The sequence below is a fragment of the Formica exsecta genome, unplaced genomic scaffold, assembly GCF_003651465.1.
Source record: "Formica exsecta isolate Colony F162 unplaced genomic scaffold, ASM365146v1 scaffold72, whole genome shotgun sequence".
Classification (NCBI taxonomy): domain Eukaryota; kingdom Metazoa; phylum Arthropoda; class Insecta; order Hymenoptera; family Formicidae; genus Formica; species Formica exsecta.
The window spans coordinates 1,705,741-1,731,178 of record NW_021853485.1 but is presented as its reverse complement, the minus strand read 5'-3'; the positions used below and the strand labels follow the sequence as shown (position 1 = coordinate 1,731,178).

Sequence of the window (25,438 nt, the reverse complement as noted above, 5' to 3'; positions counted from 1 at the left end):
CATATTAAAAGAAAGGAATAAGGATATAAAATTTGATGCACAATTAGGCTGCGTTCGGAAACCACCGTGTGCACAGGGGCGTTGTTTTATCTTTGTTCAACTTTTGGTATATAACAAAGATAGAATAAATGATGCTCGTGTGCACATGAGCGATGATGTTTTCGAACGCAGCCTTAAAGTGCCTTGCAAAAAAAACAAAAATATAGGAGCATATTCTTCCACACATAACTATACATAGTAGTTTTCACATGTGCCTATATATAAATGATTTACGATTTGTTTAATTTTTTTAATTTATACATTTTTTTGCCTTATTAATTATCGATATTATGGAAGCGTTGCATGCAAAATACAATGCTCACCACCTATGCCTGTTATAATTCCTTCACAAAGATCGGGCAAAACAGTATCGCGCGCATGGTAGATATAATATTTTATATATTTTACAAAATAATAAAGATATCAACAATACATATATACCAAAATGTACGCTTTCAAATATGTATATCTTTTTTACGATATCTTGTATATATGCTATTTTATCGTGCATTTTATGCATGCTTAAATAACTTTACATTGTAGAGAATATATCCATTGGAAAATCGCGAGCACTGCGCGGTTAATATTTCAAAATTATGTCAAATTACGAACATAATATTAATTTTTGACAAGAAGAAATGGCACGTAAAATAATCTTATTGTTAGAAGTACATATAGTTTGTCTTATATAAGTCTGCTTTATGTATGCCTAACGTCATATATGCATTATTGGTATATAGCAGTCTTGCCTTAAGAGAATCGCTGTATAAAATCTTATTTTTTGTTCTAAGAAAAATTAACTTACTGAAAAATTATCTTAAATAGTTTCTGTTTAGGATAATTTTATATTTATATAGATCTATAATATATATTAATAATTTTCAGTTTAAAAATTCCAAATTCTTTGTACGTTACACTTTTCTTCTCATAAGAAAATGTAAGAATCCAGCGATCTCTTTGAAGGCTCAAAACATAAACAAAGTAGTAAACGCGTCTTATATAAGTCTCTTTTATGTACATCTAATGTCACATTAATGTATATTTATTATAGTCTTATTGTCTTGAGAGTCATTGTCAAATCTTTTCTATATTTTATAAAAATTAGTATTTTAAAATTAAATAATTTCTGTTCAGAAATTTCCAACTATTTTTGTACACACAACTTTCTCGCAAGAAAGTGTGTAAGAATATGATAATCTTTGAAGGTTTGACATAAACAAAGCAACCCAGACAGCACAGAAAAGCCAAAAGGCATCATATAATATATACACATATATATGTATAGTAATATAATATTACACCATCCCAACTGGACACAAAAATTGAAGGCATTAAACATAAAAGTAAGATCAACCGTTTTTATCGTAATAATTATTTTCAAACTATATAAAGAACTGCTCCTAAATAGATAAACTTTATTTGCAAACTTTATATATCCAAGTATTATATAGTAATTAATGCAACATTTTGTAAAGATAAAAAAGTTTATAGAAATTTTTGGAAAACATCAGTATATATAATCACATAATAATAAATATGTGAAATTAATTTTCTTTTAAAATTATTTAAATTTTTCTAACTTTAATCGCACAAATCAGAGATCAATGCCATTAATTTAAAGTCTATTTAGAAACATTAAGCTACTTTTATCCCAGTGCCTTCAATTCTTGACAATAAGCTACTCTTCCTTTTTGTTTCTTTCAAAACTCCGCTTCACACATATAGACATGTATATGTGTATATATATTTATACATGTATATATAGTACGCATGTATACATATGTATATCTCTTAAATATTTAACAAACTGTATGATTTAGATTACACTTAAAATTTAGGTAAGATTCTTTCTGAAAATATTTAATGGGTTTGCAAAGTACACGCTATATATATAGCCGCTATATGTTTGTATTTTATGTATAACAGATACAATCCCCAAGTGTTCCTCTTGCTGCCACAAATGTATGTAATTAATGTATGGTAGGAATCAATAATTGTAAAATATAGACACTTGAGTTTAAATCAGTATTATATCAGGATCCTTGATATCTCTTCTCCAATTCCCCACAGTAATGAATTATTGTCACCTTTACCATCGATTATTAAATTTCCTGTCACTCTCTGTAACATAGAAAGCCATCAGACTATGACATTGCTAATCTTCCAAAATTAAAAAAAGATACATAGTGTTTAAACAAGTTTCAAGTAAACTGAACATGAATATAATAATTTATGAAGTATTGAAATATCGTTATCTCACAGCATATTAATTAATATCTATGTTTTTAAATATAGCCAATCAATTTATTTTACTGTAAAGAAAAATAAATAAATACATGATTTAACCTACATTGTATTTTAACAAAAGGCACACATGATGTCCCCTCAGAGAGTGTCCGTATAATGATGCAGTATCGTCAATCTGTTCCACAAGTGTGAGATTGCATTTGCGGCAGATAATATTTAGAACCATATCAAAATCCAAAGAAACTGTTACTTCTTTTCTAGTCTTAGATATTAATTGACCGCTTTTGAGAAGTTCCGTAAGTATGTCCTTATGAGAAAGATGTCCAACCATAAATTTGCTACATGACAAGTGCACGGTAAAATCGAGCTTCTCTTGTTCCATGCCATTTTTACTTTCAAACATGTATGTCAGTGTACCTCTAAGTCTCTGAGCAAACGTCACGTCCGAGACTAGAACAGTAAACTGAGTTTCTTTACTAGATTGCAGAGGCAGTTGGAACGGCAGTTTTATCCCAAATTCATCTCCGGGCTGGAAAAAAGAGCGATAGAAATAATATATACATACTTTATACAATACTTAATCTGCAGATTAAATGATAAACTTAGAATATTCATTAACTTACATCTCTAACTAATTTGAGTAACGATGTATCAGGAACATCAAAAACTAATTCTTTCACAAGCGGCTGACCTATATTTGTTATGCAAATTGATACAATAACTTTACTTGTGTCGTGAGGAATTTGCCTCAATTCATATGTCATGGAAATGACCTTATTCTTGGCTAATTCTTCGTAGAACATATTTTGTTGTACAGAGTTCGTATTATACTCGGAATTCGTAATATCGTTCTTCAACTCTGGTAATATTTCTTTCGATGGAGTGGATATTCCCGCCGTTTCCTCATAATCCAACGATTTATTTTCTTTCTTACTTTTCGACTTTTTCGATTTTTTATGTTTCGCGTCCCCTTCATTGGACTTCTTATGCTTGCTTTGACTCTTTGTCTTTTTGCGTTTACTATCTTTCTGTAACTCGTTGGACACTTCTGTGTATCCTCCAACATCAGGAGACTGCACTTTCTCAGGAGACGAATTACTTTCCAACCATAAGTCAGACGATTGATTATTCACTGCTTGATCATTTAATTTGTTTTCCATGGCATCCTTGATTTTTCTTTTAGACTTTCTATGTCCCTATTAATATAAAATGGATAAATATTATTGAAAAATGTTTCAGAAAAAAATACATAAATAGATATTAAACAAATTCAAATTATATGTTACAATATCCAATATAAAAAAAAAAATTTACTTTTTCCTTTTTGCTTCCTTTTTCCTCAATCTTCTTCGTCGTATCATTTTCAATAACTCTATGTTCTAGGACAGGCAATCTTTCATCCTCTCGTAAAGGCATATCCAAATCGATATTCAAAGCTCTATGTGGATCATTCGCGTCTACTAAATCGTAATCGTCACTGTCACTTATTTCTGCACCTGGAGGTAGTTCCCCTATACCAGTATTCACTATTTGTAATGGTAAACTGTCATCCAGTTCATCCTCTTCTGCAGATGCAGATTTTTTATCTGAAAACAATTCAGCATTAAAAATTTCTAATTTTCAATAGAATACATTTAATAATACAATATTATACATAAAACAAATACTTTTATTCTGTTTCGACTTCTTCTTCTTTTCATGCTTTTTATGCCTTTTATGGCTGCTATCTATATCTCGACATCTATGCAAGTTGTTTGAAATTTTTAAAGAGATTGGGATGTCTAATTCTGCAACAGGAATGTTCTCGAAGTCTTCGTATGCGCTCGATGAATTGTGATATGATGTCGATGTCTTAAATGAGCCTTTTAGATAGTGAGGATTATTTTCTTGTTCTAGTTTTCTCGCTTCACGCCTCCTCTCAAGTTCTTCCAGCGACGGTTCGCTCAATTGCCGTTTGGAGTATGAATCGTTTGGCTTCTCTGCCTTAACAAAAATATCATTCATATCTAAATCTTCTGAGTCTGAGCTCTCTGAAGGTGGATCATTGATCCAGGAATCTAAATCCAAATCTTCTGGTATTGGAACCTAAAATATATTATAAAGTTTTATATAACAAGACACAAATTAATAACTTATATTATGGACATTAGTTGATGTATACAATCTTTCTTTCAATTTATACAGATAAAATCTATCTTCAAAAAAAAAATATATAGAAAGAAAATATATATACACATTACTAATCGATACCTACTTTTCTTTGAGCTTTTGGTGCAACTGGATTAAGTTCACCTTCAAAAGCCTCCATTAATTCCTGTGCAAGACCAGGATTTTCTTTTAAGCACTCGAGCAATACCAATGCAGAACTTGATCTTTCTTGAACTTCCAAATCGCCACTACAGACAAAAGCTGCTATTTTGTCTTTCAATCCATAAATCTGTAAAATAAAACCGTATATTAGAATTACATATTTTATTAACAATAGATATATTCGTACTTTAAAATATCGTAGTATGTGCATATTTATTCCATAAAAACAATATTAAAGTTTCATTATATCGTATAAATTATATTGTGTTTTGTACCTTTTCCATAGTTCCAGTATCTTTTTCTTTTTCTGCTTTAGCAAATGTCGCTGCAGCCAATTTTAATATATTATGAACATAAACTGCCTGTATATGCCCTGGCAAACTAGAAGCTTGCGATCGCAACATAGATTGTAATGTCGCCAAAGGATCTTCCAATTCACTATTAAAATTTAACAGATTATTAACTATTTTATTACGATTAAATTATTATATTTTATATCGATGAGACAGATCACATTTGAAAAAATTCTTGTTACCTGGAGAATTCTCCACAAATCCATGCTGCTGCATATAAAACCTCGGACATTGTCGCCCTTGGCTGGCCAGTTAATAGATATGAATTCTCAAGCAGTAAGGCACATTGTTGAACCGCGTATTTTCGTATAGCTTGTACACGAATTGCTACATCAAGTAACTGAGTTGCTACTAGTGATCCATGCTTGGTGCCCTCCATTCGTGTAAGTTCTACCAATACAGATATGTACCTGCAAATATATACTGTTTAATTTATTATAATTTATAGAGAATAGATTTGGCATATCGCGAAAATCTGATATTTACCACTCGAAATAGGTAATGAACTGATAGTTGTTTTGTGAGCAAATCTGAATAATTTTTGAGAGCAATTCATCACGATAAGTGGTGCCTTCAGCTTTGTCCATATGCACCATTAATTTTTTAACTATCTCCATTAGATTTTTCTTGGAAACCATTCCATACAACAAATCCAAGGCACGCAGTCTTATACTTTCGTCTTTATCATCAAGACATTGCATAATAAGATCTTTGTGAGCTTGCACACTTTTTGGATGTGTCTTCAATATTTTTGACATCGCCAACAATCCCAAATATTTTAAGTTTTGGTCAGAATCCTCTATCAGTATTCTCAATTTCTGAACACACAACTGTATCGAATCGGAATGATTTGGCATGCCGGAGGATATAGAAATCAATACAGCTATTACTGTATTGATACATTCATACAGTAAGGACATTGCAGATGTACTAGAGAAAAGGGATTAGTATTATATTATAAATTAGATTGAAAGTTGATTTGAAACAAATCAATAATATTAAATAATGAAACTACCAATATAAAAATAAATATAAACACATTACATAAGATAAACAAAGTTGAAATAAACATATAAATAAATATAAGGGATAAGAGCTCTCTATATATGCTATACAAGCAATAATAACATTACAATGCTTAATGCTTTAGAATAAAATATATTAAATACCTGTGTATCAAATTGGTAAGGGGTTCTATTAACTTTTTGCCAAGCCTAGGTTCTAGAGGTGTCAATGCTCCAAACTGAAAATACAATGTCGTGTGTTGCATTCTAAGAAATACTAAATTTTAACAAATTTCTTTTTTATACAAAGTAGTAGCTTAATTTTCTTACTTTTTGAATAAATAAAATGTGAAATAAAAACCAGCATAAATACTTTATACGTAAAATACAATGTAAATATGATTCAATGCTACAAAGTGCTTATTAATACAGATATATTACTCTCAATATGCATAAATTGCATATAAACACATACATATATATAAATATATATATAAAATTTCACTATATACATAAAAAAATTATGTATTGTAAAACCTTGAAATCAGGTCAATTAATGGTTGAGTAAGCCGTCGACCCAGCTTTGGCTCAATCAGAGTTATAGTTGAAAACTGGGTATGACAAACAAAAGCAACATCGCTTACAATAAGAACCAAATATGTGTATAAAAAATTTTGTACTACTAAAAGATTATTATAACAGAATTATTAAAAAAAGTAAAACTACAAGAGCGATTCCGTGTATTTCGTGTTTTGCCAAGAACATGTAAAAAATATTGTCAATTTTCTATTAATTTCTATTAAAATCGTGTAACGATAATACTCACCAATTTGATAATCTTGATAAGCATCCAATTATTTGTAGATGTTGTCATTAGCTTAAAAAAAACAGGCGCTAAGCTCAAATAATTCTTTGGATTTTTTCTGGCTAACTCGCAAACTACGTTTACTGCTGCGCTTTGAACACCGCTGTCCGGATCTTCGAGTTTTTCCTTCAACCTGGGAAAAGCTGGTCTCAAGGCCTCAGGAAATCTCAGAAATACTTTATACATCATCAAGACTGCTTTCTTGCGCAAGTATGGCTTTGTAGAGGTCAACAACGTCATTATGTCATGAACCAGATCTCGCGCTAAATCCGGACTAATAAAGCAAGACAATCCGCTTAGCGCTAAGCCAGCATCGTACTGGTTTTGGCTATTTAAATCTTTACGAATCATATTTGTTGTTAACATCAATAGCTATAACAAAAAACATTAGTAAATTACAAAATGGCATGTTTTCCTTATATCTTTAACAATTTGCCAAGTACTAAATACAAATATTGTGTACTATATATATAAATAAATCATACATAATTTTTATTTTATTTGTAATCATCTATTATCATCTCCTTTTACTTTATATATTCATTTAATTTTAAATTGATGAATATATATAAATACAAAAGAAGAAAATGAAACACAATAAATAAATATAATAACAATACTATAAATGAAATTATAAGAAAAATATACAAGTACATAATTGAATGTCTAAAAAAAATCTTCACGAAATATATCTGAAACACATATTAAATTTTACCTCTATATCTGCATGAAAGCTCTGACTTGCAGCAAGATAGCCAATTCGTTTATAAGTGAATTTTGCTGATGACATCACTTCTATTATATTAAAGCCGGCCCAACTAATATCATACCCCAACATCTGGAGCTGTAGAATATAAGAATAAATTACCTCTACCAATACTTGAAACAAATTGAATCAAATTGAACACCGACATAAAAACTTACATATGTTAACTTAGCCACAGCGTTTGCTTTGACCGCCACATTATCTTGCCTTAATTCTTGCTTGATCTCTTCGATGCATTGCGCGATGTATTTCGCCTAATAAAAAAAATTATAAAATTTCTTTATTAAATAGAATAGATTGCAAAATGAAAAATGGAAAAAAAAAAGGTTAGGTTGAGACGTGATAAAGATCTCAGCAAAAAAGAAATCGCAAAGCGGAGAGAGGATCACCTCATTTTCCTTGTTGTTTCTGATCCCGCGCACCAGATCCGTCAGATTTTTATCGAACATTCGTTCGAAGTTGCCCTTTACCTTGCGGAGTGCCATGACCGCATTAAAAAAAAATTAAATGCCTTGCTCGCGATATCACTTTAAAGGGTCCCTTCTCGCGCGCATTGATGAGACTCGTCTCGGCTCAATCGGACGCGGCCCTGATTAATTAATTGCAATTAACCGAGATTCGTAAGCATATCTCAATCTCCTGTCTAACGTTCACATCTTTTGACAGATCGGGGCTGAATAAGAGAGAAGGGCTACATACACGGAAAAGCATGTCTATAAGAAATGTGTCAAGAGAGTAGGCAAACACCTATCTCGCGCGCATTCACTCATCGAGTATGTAATCTTATTGACGTGTCAACTCCGTTGCAATGGGCGCGTTCAACAGAGAAAACCGCTCAATCGAACGTGATTGGCTCTTACTTTTAGAACCAACAAATCAACGTCGAGTGTTGACAAGACGATAGATGAGCGCTTTCTCTGTCGAACGCGGCCATTGCTTGGTCGCTCCAATGAAAATCCAATTCTCGCAAACCAACATCTATAAAAATTTAATTCGAAATAAATATCGTAAAATTTGATATGCCAAGTAACGTATTGTAAGAAGAATCAAGAATTATTTTTTGTCTCCACGAGGACTCCTCGTGGCTCTCGCACACTGAACGCGATGAGCGATATCCAATGAGAGCTCTGCTTTTTCGGAAAAGCAGAACTCTCATTTTAATAAAAAAAAAAAAAAAACTTTTTACAAAATTGTACCATAATTTTTTTTAATATATCATAATTTATGGCCCTGGTATAAACGCCCTCTTTTAGGTTGAGAACACTGGTCTTCATATACTGCGCCCGAAAATGTACCTTGTGCTCCGTCCACATATTTCTTATGTCCATGGGTTAGTGTTTTTAATGTTAATTTAATTATGATTTCAATGCAGTTAAAACTAATTTTACACTGCGAAGCAGGGACGGAAAGGACTATATCGTAGTCTCATTTATTTAATAAAGATATGGAGGATTATCAATATAGCAAATATCTGGACAATATAAAAAGGAAGATAATACGTGAAGTCTACGGCATTGATGATGATAAAGAAATATTGGATGCAATTGAGCTAATTTTTGATGTTAAATCTTTTCCGTTTGACAGGATACACCTGAGAAATCAACCAATCAAATATAAAATGTAAAGAATGCCGTGTCGTTGAGTCTTGTTATTAGACACACATGTTGCGATTGGTTGATTTCTACGCAAATATCCAAAGGAACCTTTAATAAAACGTACACAGACAAATTTATGTCTTATATAATTGCAGAGCCCCGATGATCTCGCCAGCTTCTTTTAAACGACAGATATATCCTCCATTTCGTATTCAGAGAGAAAGAAAGAGAGAGAGAGAGAGAGAGAGAGAGAGAGAGACAGCGAGTCGCCGGACGATTAATCGAAATCGTCAATATAATTTATAACTGATTGTGAGAGACCCTCGACAATTCATACGTCGCATATCCATACACGCTCGACTGTTCTTTGTATTGACCCACCCACACCCCCATTCGCGGAGTATTCGTCTCAGATTGCTCTCAACTTTCGTGGCCGATCGTCGTCGGAGGAGACAAAGAGCCAAGTCGAGCGTCAAATATCTACCTGCCTGCTTCGACTCGTCGTCGAGTATCGTCGAGAATCAACGGATCGATCATGCGGCAGCGCGTATTGCGTTTCTGTGCGACGCGGGGTCGTCGCGGGAACGCAGCGCCCTGAGAAAGGAAAAAGGGATCCGCGAGCGAGGATCTCGGACGGACGGGACTGTCAGATTGATCGCGCATTCATTCGCCTGGGCGTCACTGGAGGCGTATCGGCACGACACATCGTGGCATGTCGCATGTCCCGACGACGTGCCGAGAGGTTGAGAACCGCTCGATTTTGTATATTAATCTCCCACGTCTTTCCTTCTCTCTTTCTCTGTACGCCTCAAATTTGCACGATGGAAAGACACGTTTCTCGCGGAGCACCGTGTAGGTACCGCACGTCTCTCGTGTCATGTGCTCGCTTTGAAATTCGATCCGTTTACACATGTCATGAAATACATTAAAATTGTTTCATCTCGATGTCACGAGAGACCATTTCGTTACATCGTGCAAAAACTCATCAATGTACTATGTAATATTAATTAATGTGTAATATCGCTACAATGTCTTCCGTATTTCGTTGTAGTTATTTGACGAGGAAATTTTTATTTTGTTTATTATGTATGTGTATACAAGTTACAATTGTTATAACTATAATTATATATTTTACATAGAAACGCGCTTATATTTTATATATTGTGTTTTTCTTATCTTACAGATAACTTATGACAGGTGAATGTTCTATCCTGGACGGAACAATGACTTCGGGTTACTTTGCTTTGCCGATTAATATGGACAGAGTGTGCAGGATTTGTCTCACCGAGGGTACTAATCTATCGCCGATCTTCTCAGCTAATCAAGAAGTAAACAATTTCTCAGGTCTCTCTCAGAAGATACAAGTCTGCGGTTCAATCGAGATACATGAACAGGATGGATTACCTTCTTTAATATGCGACGTTTGTATTTATAAGGCGAGCGTTGCGCACGAATTCAGACAACAGTGTCAACATTCTGATACAAGATTACGCATGTACTATAATAAGCCTGCTAAATGTAATATCACGGTAAATATCATTTTGTCATCGCGTATATCTGTGTTGACATATATAATATATATACATATATATATATATATATATCATTTTCTAGGATTCTTACACACAGACGGATCTACAAACGAGATTTGTGCTATCGAAAAAGGCAGATCATATTGAAGAGGATTATTTTGTGAAACAAGACATGCAGGTCGTCGCAAATCCACAAGAATATATCCAATCCACTGACTCGTTTTCCAGAGGCGAAATCAGTCTAAATACCAATCAAATTCATATGTCAGATGACAAGCTGTTTATATGTTCTATTGGATTTGAAGGGAGTAAGGAGGAAGCGAAGGATTCTTGCATATCAGAGAACGAGGTTCACCAGATGACAATTGTGCAGGAAGACGCACAGGAAGATGCGTCTAACATTATGAATCTACAAAATAAAGATGACGAGATCAAGGAAGTTGATCAGTATGTAGAGAAGGACAGTACAGAACAGGAGGATTTTGTCAGCGAGAACTTACCCAATGATGTGGAAGAGGAAGAGAGCATCCCGCAAAAACGTATGTCCATGAGAAAAACGAAATTGGCATCGATTAAGACATATAGCGATGACGAGATTGGCGATAATTATTACGAGCCGAGCAGCGACAGTCAAGATTCAATGGAGTCAAAGTTTAAATGCAAGGTCTGTTCCAAACAATATGCCACGCAAAAAGGTCTGAAGAAGCATTCGCTGGTCCACGAGAAAAAGTACAAATGCAACGTCTGCTTAAAGATGTTTTACAAACAGGAAAATATGGAGAACCATCAGAAGATACACACGTCGAAGCCGCACGCGTGTCAACTCTGTCACGCGTCATTCTCGAAAGCTCAAAGTCTCGTGAGACACCTGAAATCTCATACAGAGAAGGTAAATGATATGATCAAACAGATCAATACGAACGAGCGAAAGGATAATAAGGAACCGAAGAAAGAGCTCAAGAGTGAAGACGACACTGACGACGAGACTGGGCCTGCGAATGAAACAGATGAATTTGAGAACGCGCCCGAGTTGTATAAATGTGAGATTTGTAATCAATATTGTTCGTCTCTGAAAAACTTGAGGAGGCATGCCCTCGTGCACGGCGATAAGAAATATTCGTGCACCGTATGTAAGAAATGGTTCTTCAGGCCGGATACGTTGAAGAAACACGCGGAGAAGCATGGACACGGATTATTGGATAATCTGGCGGATGACAATAAACTATACGATTCGGATGACGACGATATGCCCGTTAATAACACAGTGGATCCTGTGCCAGAGAGCGAAAACGTCAAGAGAGAGGAGAGTGACGAGGAGGGGTCCGGAGAGTACAAATGCCAGCACTGTGACAAAGTCATGGCCACCAAGAAAGGTCTGCGACGGCACGTATCAATGCACAAGCCGAAGGCCGAACCCGTGACCTGTGACGTCTGCAGGAAGGTCTGCGCTAGTCAGGCTCGTCTCATCCTCCATCAGAGAACGCACAAACCAAAGGAGAAGGTGCCGCGCGAATACCTGTGTCACATCTGCAGCAAGGTGTATCCAAGCAATTCATCCCTCACATATCATATGCGAACTCACACCGGCGTTAAGCCGCACGTGTGCAAGACGTGCAATAGCGGCTTCACGACGACGACGAGTCTGGCGAATCACATTCGTATTCATACGGGCGACAAGCCGTTCGTCTGTCACGTATGTAGTGCCGCATTCGCCGTGAGTTCGGCTTTTCGCAGACACCTGACTCGGCACACCGGCGAGGCAAATTATTTGTGTAAAACGTGCGGCAAAGCCTTCAAGCGGCTCAGCACGCTGAAGGAGCACACATATACCCATTCTGGCGAGAAGCCGTATGTGTGCAAGACATGCGGCGCCGCGTACAGCCACAGCGGTAGCCTCTTCGCGCATCAGAAGCGCTGCCGCGTCCAGTACGGCGAGGTGATTGTCGACGATCATAATCATCATCATCACATACCCCACTCGGTCGCTCATATTCACGTGAATATGAATAACGTGAATAATGGAGCAGGTGTGCGACCGGTCGCTGTGATAGGTCAAATGTTCTAAGACCTAACAGTGTGTCGCATAGACTTTTAATGTCATTGGCGAGTAATTATGACAGAATGCTACTGATGCAGCTGTAAATCCTATGTGTTGAAACAACAAGTGTGCGCACATGTAGAAATACAAATTACACGTCATCTGTAAATATACATACAGTTCTTTTTTAACAATGAGAGAAACATTCTTTGAGTATACCTTGCACTTACAAGGCTGTTGCATGCTAGTGTTTTGCTTTTAGAAACACAATAAATCAGTGATGTCATTAAATTATATAATGAATATAATGACGTTGACATATTATGAAGAACGAAGTTTCCCAAATAAAATATAATAAATTGCCATTATTAAAATCGCGAACTATTTTTTTATTATTTGTGATGTCATAAGTATAATAATATAAGAATATATGGGCGCTGCGCATATATCAATATATCATGTGTATATATATACATATATATTTTTATATCTATTCACACACACATATATATAATCCAGACCTTGTTGTACCACATATTACATAATAGTTGTTTATGTTATTGCATTATTTAGAAGGAAATAATTAACATTTGCTTTCATCTTTTTTCTTTATCAGATCATTGATTTACTTGCCTATTTTTAGCTTGCTCAGACTTCATTCATATAATAAAATAAGTGTAAAGATAGAAAAAAAAAAATAGATTTGGTTTTGATAAGAAAAATGTACAAAAGACTGTATGAAATTTGAAATTCATTAAAAACACATTTTGTTTCAGATTAAGAAATTTGTATGCAAATTACATAAATTTTTTATAAAGATGTACATAAAAAATACGACACGATTATTAACTGATCGATTCTTAAACTGCTCAAAAAGTTCAATAGTTGAGATGTGCAGACATAGTGATGCTAGAAGTGTAATATCAGGTACACAATTTCTGGACTGTGATTGTCACGTAAATAACAACTGGATGAAAGAGACGAATAAATTTTATTCAAAAAATTTAGTCGGCTCATATATCTTGCCGTCAAAATGCATCACAATTAAACGATCGATAATCATACATATTCATACTATATAAATTTACATAACAATAAATTAGATCACACAAAAATACAAAAAAAATATAATTATCGTGATACTCAGATATTATCACAAAAATTAGTATGTCACATTTTTCATCTCAACAAACAAAAATTTAAAGTTATACATATATTTAATATCTAATAAGCGGATATATTTTTGTAAAACAAAATATTCATTTTTGAAAATATAATGGAAAAGACAAACCCCATTTAAAAACATGTTCAGTAAAAACACATATAATACGTATTTTCAACAAAATATGTTTAAAACATATATTAGAATATATAGACTTATTTAGACTTTTAATCAAATGGATTATTAGATTAGAGAATGATTTTATATAAATTGAAAAAAAATAAATGAGGAGTGTACAAATATACATACATAGCGAGACTGATCATTTACATTTAAATATTTAATGATATACACAAAGCTTGTAAAAATCTTATTCTCTAAATAATAAACGAAGTAAAATTTGTATTATAAAGATCTTAGTATTATCTTTTATTATATATTTTTTTTTTTTGTATTGCTAATATATAGAAGTATTATTCAGCCGATAATTCTTGTCATAACATGGATCTCTCTGTCTTATCACATACAATTAAATGGCTTTTTAAAACTCAAAGTATATATTTACCCAACTTTTTTTCCCACAGGGCCTATATAATTGTTTCAATAAATCAGATATTTATCTACATTATAAGAGAATTGGAAGAAGCTGTACATCTGAATGTAAGTTATTTCAGTTATAAACAGCACAGCATCCAGAAAAAACAGGATGAAATATCTCGTAGGGCATATAAAGAAATCATAGGGAAATGAGCTAAATAACAAACAAGAATGCATCTAACCAGATGGCAAATACTTCGCATTATACTTGATTTAGTACAAAGTTATAAAAAATATTGGATATATAGAGACACTATATATGCATTTAAAAATACGCAAAATGCTATATTTTTTTCTATTATATATATATATATAATATATATTATTCTATCTATTATATATATAATAATAAAACAATAATTTTTTGTAGTGCTGTATAGTCATTGCAAAGTGAATGCGTGGGCGGAGGAGAGGCGGAGCCCCTTCCCCTGCACCTCCAAAAAAAACTGACCTAACCCAAACTAATTTCCATATTTCTATAATAAAAATTAGGTTTGATTAGATTAGTTTTTTTGGAATATACAAATCACAATAAAATATAAAAGTATATTTTATAAAAATGTTATATTTTTAATTGATTATATGTATTTGTGTATATTTATGTATATATATAGATATATTTTTTTCCTATTATACATCAAACTTGAACATTTTTTTATGGGCAAATTTGTAATTTCTTATATGAAAAAGGATATATATAAACAAACTGTTATTTGTACTTTTTCTAAGAACTATCAACATGCGTAATTTCTACTAACCTGACAATTATGTCAATATAAGATTATTTCTTATGGTTATTTTAAGAGTTTCTTATATCTTATTAAAATATATTTATAAATATAAATATTAATATACAAGAGAAAGAAACTTATAAGAAAATGTGTATGTGTGTGTAAGGCATTGTAAATTCTGATACATTTTAAAATAATAAAAAAGTTTCTTTCATGTATTAAAATATTAATATATATTTGTATTTAAAATTCTGAAAAGATAATTAAGGGCCATTTCATAATGTAGACATTTTTGTTATAGATAATATCTACAATATCTAAAAATTTTTAAGATTTTTTTTTGTTTTTTCTCTTTAATATTTGATAACGCCGCCAAATAGAATTTCTTGTTCTCCGAAGAACTTTAGCCAAATCAGCATACTTACGTTTTTGATCAAGAGTGGGGTTATTTTCTAAGTGATCTATTATCATTTCATCTTCTTCGGGTTTAAACCTAGAAGTTTTAATTAAAGAGTCAAAATACCGACTGCTGCTATTCTTATGAAAAAAAAAAGTTGGTTTATATGTATAAATATTTTTTATATTACCTTCTATGTACATTATTTCCATATAAATTCCTAAATCTATGGTAGATACTGTATAAAGTTCTATTTGGTAAACCATCAGCTAAGAATTGTACAAATTTTCGCCTTTCTATAGTATTACGCATATATGTTATTCTGCCATCAATTCTTAATTGTAAGAATGGATGAACCATTTTTTTGTTCCAGTTATGTAACTATTTTAAAATAAATTTATTGTAAGCAGTTTTTGCATTTATAATATATCATATATATGTGTATAATAAAAAACTTAAATTTATAAAAACAAATATACAATCTTGTTAAAAACAAATATTAAACAAAAATTATTTTTACATACAAACCTTACAAAATGCTTTCCAATTAGTAGCAATAATGTCGTCTTCATCAAGAGAATATAAGCCCTTCTTGATTGGTACTATTTTTTCAAACTTTTCTATCTCCTGTTTTGTTGGCATATGAGATCCTGCACGTGTTTCAATTACATGTTGTGGTGGCACTGTATGCCTCAGTTGCACACGCAAATTATACAATTTCTGCAATAAGAGAAAAGTAAATATAAAGTTATATTCCACTTACAAAAATTTTATTATATATATATGCATTGAATTTTTTTCAAATTATTACTATCGAGTCTGATTGACATAATTTCTCCGCTGATGCCATTTGTCGAGCTAAATATGTTGCATCACTGCAATATTCCTCTTCTATATCTTCATCCTCTGACTCAGCCTCCTTAGAAGTATTTTCATTTATTTTCTGCATATTATCAACATCTTCAGCTTCATATTCCATTCTGATATTAATAATCGCTAATAACACAATCAATTTTTCCAAATCAGTCAATTATATTGATTTTAAAGAATGTTATCATTATTATAAATATAAATAAATAAGTACCAAGTCTCCAACAATACTGTATAAATCATAATTTGTTTTAAATACCTATTTTATAAGGTCAGCTACCAGCTCTTTATATACACACATAGAAGCTCATATATGCTGATTAAATAACGAACACAAATTTCAAAAAGATCGAATAGATATTAAATACGGGGTACGACCTAGAAAAAGCGTTACACAAAAAACGGCAGCGTGGCGACTCTCATTCTTCTCTCTGATACGGGTAAATGTTTAGAATAACCCGTTCTACTTAGATTTTGATAAAAATACATTTAATCGATGCCTTTTTGCATAAAAATCTAGGTTTAAAAAGTAAAAATCATCGCTTATTGAGCCAAAATATTATCTGCATATTATCTTTTGTATGTATATACGTAAACTTTATTAATAATATCTTTCGACTTTCAAATAAATAGAACACTTTTCAAGGTTAGAATTTTTCGACGATACAACTACAAGACAATGGCCGCGTTCATCAGAGAAAGCGCTTAGTTATCGTCTTGTCAACACTCGACGTTGGTTCGTTGGTTCTAAAAGTAAGAACCAATCACATTCGATTGCTACTAACAATAAGCGGTTTTCTCTGCTGAACGCGGCCAATGCTTTTTTTCAACTCGATAAAGGTCGTATTACACTACGAGTTGCGGGCTCGGTTGCGATTGGGCATACGTTTGACAGTTGCGGATTGACCAATCAGCCGGCAAGCTGCCTTGCTCTGATTGGTCAATCCGCAACTGTCATCATATCCCCAATCGCAATCGAGCTCGCAACCCCTAGTGTAATACGGCCTTTATTATTACGATTACGATTCTTCGGGAAATGGGAAGTGGGAAGTAGGAAGTGGGAAGGATAGTCTATCGCATATTCATCGTTCAAGTTTATCGTGATTTATGATAAAGTGCGCATTAAAATAAAATGGCATTATTCGGGGCATTGCCCGTTAGAATTGGGGCAACGTCCAAGATCATCTCACGGAGCGTTCCAGCCGTGTTTTATCATGTGAATGTAAATATAATCAATTTACGTGTTTGTCATCATACCGGTGCTCTAACCTCTAATCGCGTTCGTCTTGCACGCATCAGGGCGATTTTTCCTCTGATTATTATTATTATTACATCTGAATTCACATAATTCTATTTAATTCAGCGTTATAAATGTAATCCTGAAAGTGATCTCAATTTTATTCGTTTTGTATTAATATTGCGTTTTAATACTTTAAGATTGATTTAAACGGCGTTAAATGGTTGGCATCAACACTTTGGATCTCTCTCTTATTGTTAGAGAATATTGTTTTTTATACATATAGCGGTTGTTATGCATTTCGTAGAGAATAGCTATCTTTTATTATAATTCGAGATATATTGTTATATAATAGCTTGTTTGTTTATGTGGTGTAATATGGTGTAATCTATTTCTTGTCAATATAGATCGATTTGCGTCACTTTGACGTCATCTTGATGCTTTTATTTTATTTCGGCTACCATTTAAATTACATACATTAATGGATTATTTTAAGAAAAAATTCAATATATTATTATTTATACATTATTACGCTTCTGAAATGACAGGCGAATATTATGATTTTACGACATGACAGGTACTAGATCACTATGACAATCCGAGAAATGTTGGTTCATTGGATAAGAATGATACACAAGTCGGGACAGGTCTTGTAGGAGCCCCTGCCTGTGGTGACGTGATGAAACTTCAGATTAAAGTTGATGAAAATGGCAAGATAGTTGACGCTAAATTCAAGACTTTTGGTTGTGGCTCTGCTATTGCTTCGAGTTCTCTGGCGACAGAATGGGTCAAAGGAAAAACAGTGAGAGATGTTTCTTACATAATCTATAATTTATCACAATACAATGCTTGAGAGAAAAAAATATATATTCCCTCTTTTGTTATTCTTTTAAATGAAAGACAATATATTTTTATAAAATATTCTAGATATAAAATCTTATAATTTTTTGTTTAAACTTTCTGTTTGTTTCTTAGGTGGATGAGGCGTTGGCATTGAAAAATACTGATATTGCTAAAGAGCTTTGCCTTCCTCCTGTCAAGCTGCACTGTTCAAGTAAATATACATGCTGATCTTAATTAGAATTTTTTTGTTTTAAATAACAAAGTTTTGAAAAACTTTAAATAACTTTGTGTATGAATAATACAGTATTATCAGAATAAATAAAAAAAATATACATTTTAGAAATACTAATAGAATAAGATTTAGATTTAATGTATACTTGATTATATATTAAGATTTCATGATTCAAATTTTGACTTTTTTTCTTTTTTTTTCAAATTACAGTGCTTGCCGAGGATGCAATTAAGGCTGCTCTGTCAGATTATCGCATCAAACAACAATCAAAGGAGAAAGTGCAAAATGAGGCAACCAATATTGCAAATTAAAAATTGTGTAATTATGTAATTATGCAATAGTAAAAAAAAATAGATATATTTACACTTCTCTTCTTGTAGATATTATTTATTACTTTATATAAGGTTATATTATACTATTATAATCATCATACTTAGATAGAACTAGGGAAATAATATTTCTTAGTCTATTATCTCTCTTCTGAATATATATTAATGAGATGACATAAAAATTGTACCTGTACTTTGTACTATAATATTTTGTTAGATGAAATAAATTTATTTAATTAAACTTTGAAGCATATCCCATCATCTTAATACATAGCGATCAATCTATATTCATATATATCATTCGTGAAATATATTGACTTCATCATTCATTGAATATCAAGAGAAGATTAGAAAACAGTAGATCTTACGTCATGTGCGGTGACTGACGCGATAAATAGCGTGTGATCGATATTGTTATCAATGAAAAAGCCACGGGGGCCATGTGCGACGACCTAAAACTGAGTAACTCGTAAAACACGCGCTTTGTGACGCGCGCGTGTTTTCAATCTGCGGCGGACTTTATCTGTTGTGTTGCCACGACGCGATCGCCTTCTGTGAAATACCCCCAGCTATGCTTTTGCGTTGCACGAGAGATTTATTTTTTGCCTCACAATTATCGATATATATATATCTTTTTATCTCGTTTTGTAAATTCAAAGTCGAATTTTCGCTTCCAATCCGTCATTTGGAACTGAATATAATATCTCTTGACAGAAGCGTTGAGATATTCTATTTCTGCATTATGAACAATTACAAAGTGTACCGAAAAAGTATATTTAGTGTCCTGCTATTCTTTATCATCCTATTTATTCATTAATTTTTTTAATAAAAATAATCCTTGACATGAAAAAAATATGAAAAATCATACATTTTCATAACGTTCAACATTATGTATTTCTGCTAATTAAACTTCTAATGTGCCAGATTCTAAAAATTAAAGAGCAAAATCCATTAAAAAAATTAACTGACGAGAGTATAGTATAATTGATGCTTCATTTATTTTATATTGAATTTATTTAGTTTCTTTTTCTACGCGTTCGAAAGAAATTGGAGTAGTAGGTAATTGGACTTTATGGAGAAAATGTAGTTTCCTTCTTTGAATTAGCAATTCATATATTTTGTATGAATTAATCGAGATGAATTGTTTGACAAAATATTGTGAAAACCTGTCGAATAATTAAAGCATTGCAAGATTGGAATCGGCGCGACGTCGCCTTCAATCTAATCGCGAATAATGTACTTAATGATTCCTTAAAGTGATACAACGCGAATCGTTGATTTCGCAGATAATCCATTTGATAACAGTCCTCTCTTGGCGCGGAAAAATGAACATTTATTGCAATACTTCTAAGAACAATGCAATTAGCGAGCATTAAAAGAATGTCCGTCGTAGAGGAACGGTTGTTTTCTCTCGCGAAGAATGCCACGGACGATCTCGGTTAATTAATACTGGCTCATATTTCTTCGCCTCTTCCTAGTTCATAACTCTAGTCGCAATACACATGATATTTCAAAACAATCACATACTTTTAAATCAAAAAAGTTACATGTCGTAATGAGAAGAATAACGACTTTTTGTTCGATATTGAAAAACAAAGCTCAATTTTTTCTTTCTAAACATTGAAAAATGTTGACGAATTTTTAAAGTATAGAGAGATAGATAAATTATTATATTAAATGTATATAAATTAATTAGATACGATTTCGTATTCTCTCTGAGAATAAATTATTATAGTATTATTTTTCTTATTCTTTAATTAATTTAGAATAAAGTTTATTTTTTAATAGTGCTTTTTTCTTGAGCTTTTGTTACAAAGCTTAATATCGAAAATCAGAATAAAATAATATTAAATAAAAATAGAACTAGAGAATACTATATGCTATATATTACACTCTAATGTACTATATTAAAATATTATCTTTTCCCAATTTTTTTTCAGCTAAATATATATATTATTCAGGAAAATTTTGAGATATTTTTATTATTTTATTCTCTTTTTCTATCTCTCTATTTAATTTGAAAAAACAATACACATTGATGTGGGAACTACAAGTGGATATATGACAGGACAGTGACCATTGACTGCGTTCTTTGTCTCACACTTGTCACAACATCAATTGATGCTTAATAAGAACGAATTTATGTACTGCGTGTATTGCTGATCGTGCGTTTCCATTCGGTTTACCAGAGGAAACGGCTAATTAATTAAGTCGCAACCGTAGTCACAAGAGACTATTTTATTTCGCTTGACATGATTACCCGCGTTATGGTACCATTCTCTCGTTTATCAAACTCGCGCTTATCGAAAGATTTTATGTCAGTGAGAAAGAAGCTTCAATAAAAATTTATTCGAAAATTTCATGTATATAAAATACATATAGGTAACATACACGCTGAGCTTATTTTATTTTTAGATTTAATTTTTATATAACACGCATATGTAATAATAATCGTCAAATTAATCAATTCTTTTCTTAATCTTATATTGATTTTAATCTTCTTTTTTATACATACATATATTGGTTGTATGAATGATTAACGAAAATCACGTGCGCGCGTGCGAGCATAATTATATAATATTGTTACACAATTAGCGTGAATGATTTTCGATCATCAGCTATCTTTCGAGTGACTTTATCGTAGTTTCGTATAAAAATAATATAACAATTATTGTTTTAGCATTTTATTACATATTGCAATCAATAACATGTATATGCGATATGACTAATGCATTCAGAGTATTTTCTTGGAAAATTGTTACTGAATTATAAAATTTTTTTATAATCTATTTAAAAAATTAACTAAGGCACAAACAATATTTACACTTTTATTTTCATGAATTAATCAATGTTGTAATCAATGTCTCGTATTAATAAATATATATTAGAAGAGCTTTTTCTCTGAAAATTTCTTATTTTATAATGATAATGCTAACATATCAATGAATCATATGATTAATTCATGATAATATTATCTCGATCATTGGAAATGCAAAATTTGGCATTCTACAAATTTTCATACTCAATGACGAGACCTATAAGATATTATCTTATAGCGTTTTCGAACAGGTTAATCCAACTCAGATCAATTAATCACTATATTTTACTATGAATTCAAGTCTTTTATTGGCAGAGATGATGCAATGACGTCATTAATCGCTCTCAAAGCGATTAAACCTGCTACATTCGAAAACGCTATTACTTGGAGTATGAAATAATACTACATTTTGAAAGACGTCTAAATAAGCTGTCAAATTTCCCGAAATCGATAAATAAGCTTGATGATTATATCCATGATTATACTATCGACATTTACGAATTATCTGCTTGTATTCTGTCGATTTTACGTACATCGTTCTATATAGATTACTTATATATAGTACTTTAACAGATTTACACACATATACACACAGAAATGTTATAATACTTATAGATTAATGCTCTTATCGAAAAGTAAAGAACTGTTAAGTTGCAAGATATAGAATTTATCACAAAATTTTCAAATGCTTAACGGTTTCATCAAATTCTTATCATAATATACAAGTAGAAAATCAAAGAAAAATATAATTATACAACGCTCTTATTATATCATTATCTCTTAAAACATAACAAGCAAAAAAATATTTTTGAATTCAAATGTACAAGTAAATTTTGCAATATATAAATATACAGATCTCATTTTTTTTAGACTTACGATAATTTTGCATCCGCTAAGGAACTATAATGTCTCGCTAATCTCCTGATTTTAATTTTCTTGTTAAGTAATTTTAGTTAACAAGTAGTAACTAAGTTAATTTTCTTGAATTCGCGGGATAGAATAGTCAGCTGCCCGCGAGATAAATATTAAATTTACAAGTGATTAAATGTGATGACAAATAACTTACGCCGTGTGAAATCCTACGCCTTGCGCGCTTTGCGTTTCTCGAAATTTTCCATTCCCCTATTGCTATCCTCTTCGCGCCTGTAGGCTTGGCAAGGTCGAAACTTGGACGGTTAAACGGACAAAGACGAAATCGAATTCGATAATTCGGCACGCACGTGGTGAAAATTACGAGAAGTAGATTTTCTTGTTACGGATGTTCACCTTAGTGTAGTAAAATTTAAAAATGTGAAATTTTTAAACGATCTTCTTCATTGCTTTTTAATATCTTGTTTAGGAACAAATAAAGAAGGCCTATGGAAATTTACCGTAGCCTGTTCCTTTTGCTCTATTTGAGAGAGGGAGAGGGAAGAGCTCCTTAGAAATGTGATGTAGACTACACTACACATATTGTGTAAAATTTAGAATAATAGTTTTAAAATATTCCCGAATACATGAGTGTGATAAATAAAGTAATAATAAATATATATGGAATTTTTTTTATCGCAAAAAAATTATAAATAAAAATTATTTTTGATATAAATTACATACGCTAATAAATTTCGATAATGAAAATGGCATTGTTTTTATTAAAAAGTTAATAGCAACTTTATTTTTAAACTTTTCCGCAAGTTTATAACTACCATTTTTAGTATTATGGAAAGTAACACAGTAAATTTCGGAAATAAATTTTTCCGATATTAAAAACAAAATTAATTTTACTATTATTTACATACGTATATAAAATTTGTTTTATTTTCCAAAATATTGAAAATAATATATATATATACATCATTTTTTCTTTTATGTAAATATAATCCCCATTTCTCGAGAAAATAAATCTGGAAAGTTTTGGCTGATCATCTAATTAACATCTAGCAGTATTTTGTAGTTTTGATGCTGATAATTGTTTCCTGTTATTCTTATATATTTACTCTACTGTTGTCTCTACTTTCCTACTCTTTCATTTTTATTTTTCTTCTGCTTCACTTTCCTTGTTTCAAAGTACTACATACACACATACATAGACATACAACTTACACATTAATTCGTTACCCGCAGTTAAAGATATTTATCAGCAACTGTAATTATTGATAAATGTCTAACAGCGATAAGGCATATGCTGGTGCAGGATAGTGTAATTTTCTATAATTGCTGTAAAGTAACGTAATTATCTCCTATGTAATGATTAACGTATTATATATCTCTATATTATCATATTGTATTTCTTATATCTCTGTATTATTTTATTGATGTATTTTCGACCGAATATATCCTTCATCTGCTTATCTGCTTCGATTCTTAAATAAGAGGACCTTGTGCTACAGCCCTGACTATGTTACTGTATCAAGAAAATACGTGTAATGTGTCCTTATTTCGGTCGCGTACGCAGGAACAAAAAAAGAGATACATTGTCCGCGAAAGGTAGAGAGAGAAAGAGAGAGAGAGAGAGAGAGAGAGAGAGAAAGAGAGAGAGAGAGAGAGAGACCGATCATAGACCACTGTCGACGGTCGGCTGTAGTATTGGCGCGCGCATGCGTGTTGAATAGAACTGTTGGGGAACTTGACGTGGAAGGGATAGAGCTCTACACTCTATGGTGCGTAAAAGCAGGAGGGAGGGAGAGGTTGCGGGAGGAGTGGGAACACTTGACTCGACGCCCCTGCGTCCTGCGTCATGACACACAGCTGATCAGTCGGCTCGTAGCGCACGTATGTTGCGAGCGTGTAAATAGACAGCGGGTGCGCTATACGCGGGGGAACGGAATGACGGCGGCATTGTGACGGCAAGCGGCGGGGTTCATGTACGTGCATCGGTGTCGCTACACGTTCTCTATGCGTCAGGACAACGACGAGGACGACGAAGACGACGAGGTAGTCGGTAGCCAGCTTGGGTGGAGATATCGCCGCGACGAGACGATTGTTCGGCGAGAGCGGAAGAGGAACGGAACGACCGGGTCGATCGACGGGCCGACGGGGTCTATGACTGGAAAGGCCGCGGATGGTTGTGCGAAAAGAGGAGGCTGGACGAAGCACGAGGATCGACGGCGTCGTTGCTGGCACGCTCAGGTTCATGACACGGGCTCGCGAATACTTCGCGAAAACGCAGATCGCCGTTCGGAGCATTGACGCGCGATCTCCCCGCGGTGTCGCGGTATCTACGTATCTATCTACCTATACTTATCTACACCGCTGTGAATATTTGTCCGGAGCACGCGCGCAACGTGTGATAAAGAGCGTATCGCAGAGAAAGGGCAGATAGATGTCCAGGATAGAAACAGGAAGCAAGGAAACGCGACGGCTGTTGCCCTCTCTTGTCTTCTTTCTCCCATTTTTAATTCTCTCTCTATCTCTCTCCGCCCCCGGTATCTTTTCGTTTTGCATTTAACTGTCACACTACTGTGTGATAGCGCACATACACGTGCGTTATATAT

The 25,438-nt window shown here is 32.8% G+C and overlaps 4 protein-coding genes across 7 annotated transcripts; 2 read left to right on the top strand and 2 right to left on the bottom strand.

Annotated features, from left to right (window-relative positions):
* Positions 1 to 1,737: 1,737 nt before the first annotated feature.
* On the bottom strand, positions 1,738 to 8,372 carry LOC115243496 (AP-3 complex subunit delta-1). Its single transcript, XM_029820559.1, has 14 exons — positions 7,974 to 8,372; positions 7,743 to 7,838; positions 7,534 to 7,662; positions 6,780 to 7,190; positions 6,119 to 6,192; positions 5,436 to 5,879; positions 5,132 to 5,359; positions 4,872 to 5,034; positions 4,541 to 4,723; positions 3,954 to 4,371; positions 3,601 to 3,872; positions 2,910 to 3,482; positions 2,390 to 2,815; positions 1,738 to 2,160 (listed from the first exon to the last, which is right to left on the bottom strand). Exons 1-14 carry the CDS (start codon positions 8,067 to 8,069, stop codon positions 2,068 to 2,070), a joined length of 3,606 nt encoding a protein of 1,201 aa, XP_029676419.1. The 5' UTR covers positions 8,070 to 8,372; the 3' UTR covers positions 1,738 to 2,067.
* Positions 8,373 to 9,783: 1,411 nt separating this feature from the next.
* LOC115243678 (zinc finger protein 709-like) lies at positions 9,784 to 14,459 on the top strand. 3 transcript variants are annotated; one of them, XM_029820844.1, is made up of 3 exons: positions 9,784 to 9,921; positions 10,363 to 10,708; positions 10,794 to 14,459. In XM_029820844.1, exons 2-3 carry the CDS (start codon positions 10,370 to 10,372, stop codon positions 12,774 to 12,776), a joined length of 2,322 nt encoding a protein of 773 aa, XP_029676704.1. In that variant the 5' UTR covers positions 9,784 to 9,921; positions 10,363 to 10,369; the 3' UTR covers positions 12,777 to 14,459. The 3 variants fall into 3 exon arrangements, with proteins under 3 accessions (XP_029676704.1, XP_029676707.1, XP_029676705.1); XM_029820847.1 differs by having other exon boundaries at positions 9,906 to 10,031; XM_029820845.1 differs by lacking the exon at positions 9,784 to 9,921 and adding an exon at positions 10,038 to 10,265.
* A 768-nt stretch (positions 14,460 to 15,227) lies between these two features.
* On the bottom strand, positions 15,228 to 16,878 carry LOC115243681. Of its 2 annotated transcripts, none has more exons than XM_029820850.1 (5): positions 16,766 to 16,878; positions 16,448 to 16,632; positions 16,165 to 16,356; positions 15,827 to 16,017; positions 15,228 to 15,732 (listed from the first exon to the last, which is right to left on the bottom strand). In XM_029820850.1, the coding sequence occupies exons 2-5, from the start codon at positions 16,613 to 16,615 to the stop codon at positions 15,567 to 15,569; spliced, it is 717 nt and encodes a 238-aa protein (XP_029676710.1). In that variant the 5' UTR covers positions 16,616 to 16,632; positions 16,766 to 16,878; the 3' UTR covers positions 15,228 to 15,566. The 2 variants fall into 2 exon arrangements, with proteins under 2 accessions (XP_029676710.1, XP_029676711.1); XM_029820851.1 differs by having other exon boundaries at positions 16,721 to 16,871.
* A 630-nt stretch (positions 16,879 to 17,508) lies between these two features.
* On the top strand, positions 17,509 to 19,388 carry LOC115243683 (iron-sulfur cluster assembly scaffold protein IscU). Its single transcript, XM_029820853.1, has 4 exons — positions 17,509 to 17,728; positions 18,321 to 18,545; positions 18,719 to 18,797; positions 19,029 to 19,388. The coding sequence occupies exons 1-4, from the start codon at positions 17,639 to 17,641 to the stop codon at positions 19,127 to 19,129; spliced, it is 495 nt and encodes a 164-aa protein (XP_029676713.1). The 5' UTR covers positions 17,509 to 17,638; the 3' UTR covers positions 19,130 to 19,388.
* Positions 19,389 to 25,438: the final 6,050 nt, after the last annotated feature.

Coding starts and splice junctions, on each gene's coding strand:
- LOC115243496 (XM_029820559.1), bottom strand. CDS start 8,069: ATGGCACTCCGCAAGGTAAAGGGCAACTTCGAACGAATGTTCGATAAA. Junction 7,191..7,533: donor GCTTTCATGCAGATATAGAG/GTAAAATTTAAT, acceptor TTTTTGTTATAG/CTATTGATGTTAACAACAAA. Junction 5,880..6,118: donor CTTACCAATTTGATACACAG/GTATTTAATATA, acceptor CCTTTTCTCTAG/TACATCTGCAATGTCCTTAC.
- LOC115243683 (XM_029820853.1), top strand. CDS start 17,639: ATGGCATTATTCGGGGCATTGCCCGTTAGAATTGGGGCAACGTCCAAG. Junction 17,729..18,320: donor CCGTGTTTTATCATGTGAAT/GTAAATATAATC, acceptor ACGACATGACAG/GTACTAGATCACTATGACAA. Junction 18,798..19,028: donor TGTCAAGCTGCACTGTTCAA/GTAAATATACAT, acceptor TTCAAATTACAG/TGCTTGCCGAGGATGCAATT.
- LOC115243681 (XM_029820850.1), bottom strand. CDS start 16,615: ATGGAATATGAAGCTGAAGATGTTGATAATATGCAGAAAATAAATGAA. Junction 16,357..16,447: donor TATGTCAATCAGACTCGATA/GTAATAATTTGA, acceptor CTCTTATTGCAG/AAATTGTATAATTTGCGTGT. Junction 15,733..15,826: donor GGAAATAATGTACATAGAAG/GTAATATAAAAA, acceptor TAAAACTTCTAG/GTTTAAACCCGAAGAAGATG.
- LOC115243678 (XM_029820844.1), top strand. CDS start 10,370: ATGACAGGTGAATGTTCTATCCTGGACGGAACAATGACTTCGGGTTAC. Junction 10,709..10,793: donor CTGCTAAATGTAATATCACG/GTAAATATCATT, acceptor ATCATTTTCTAG/GATTCTTACACACAGACGGA.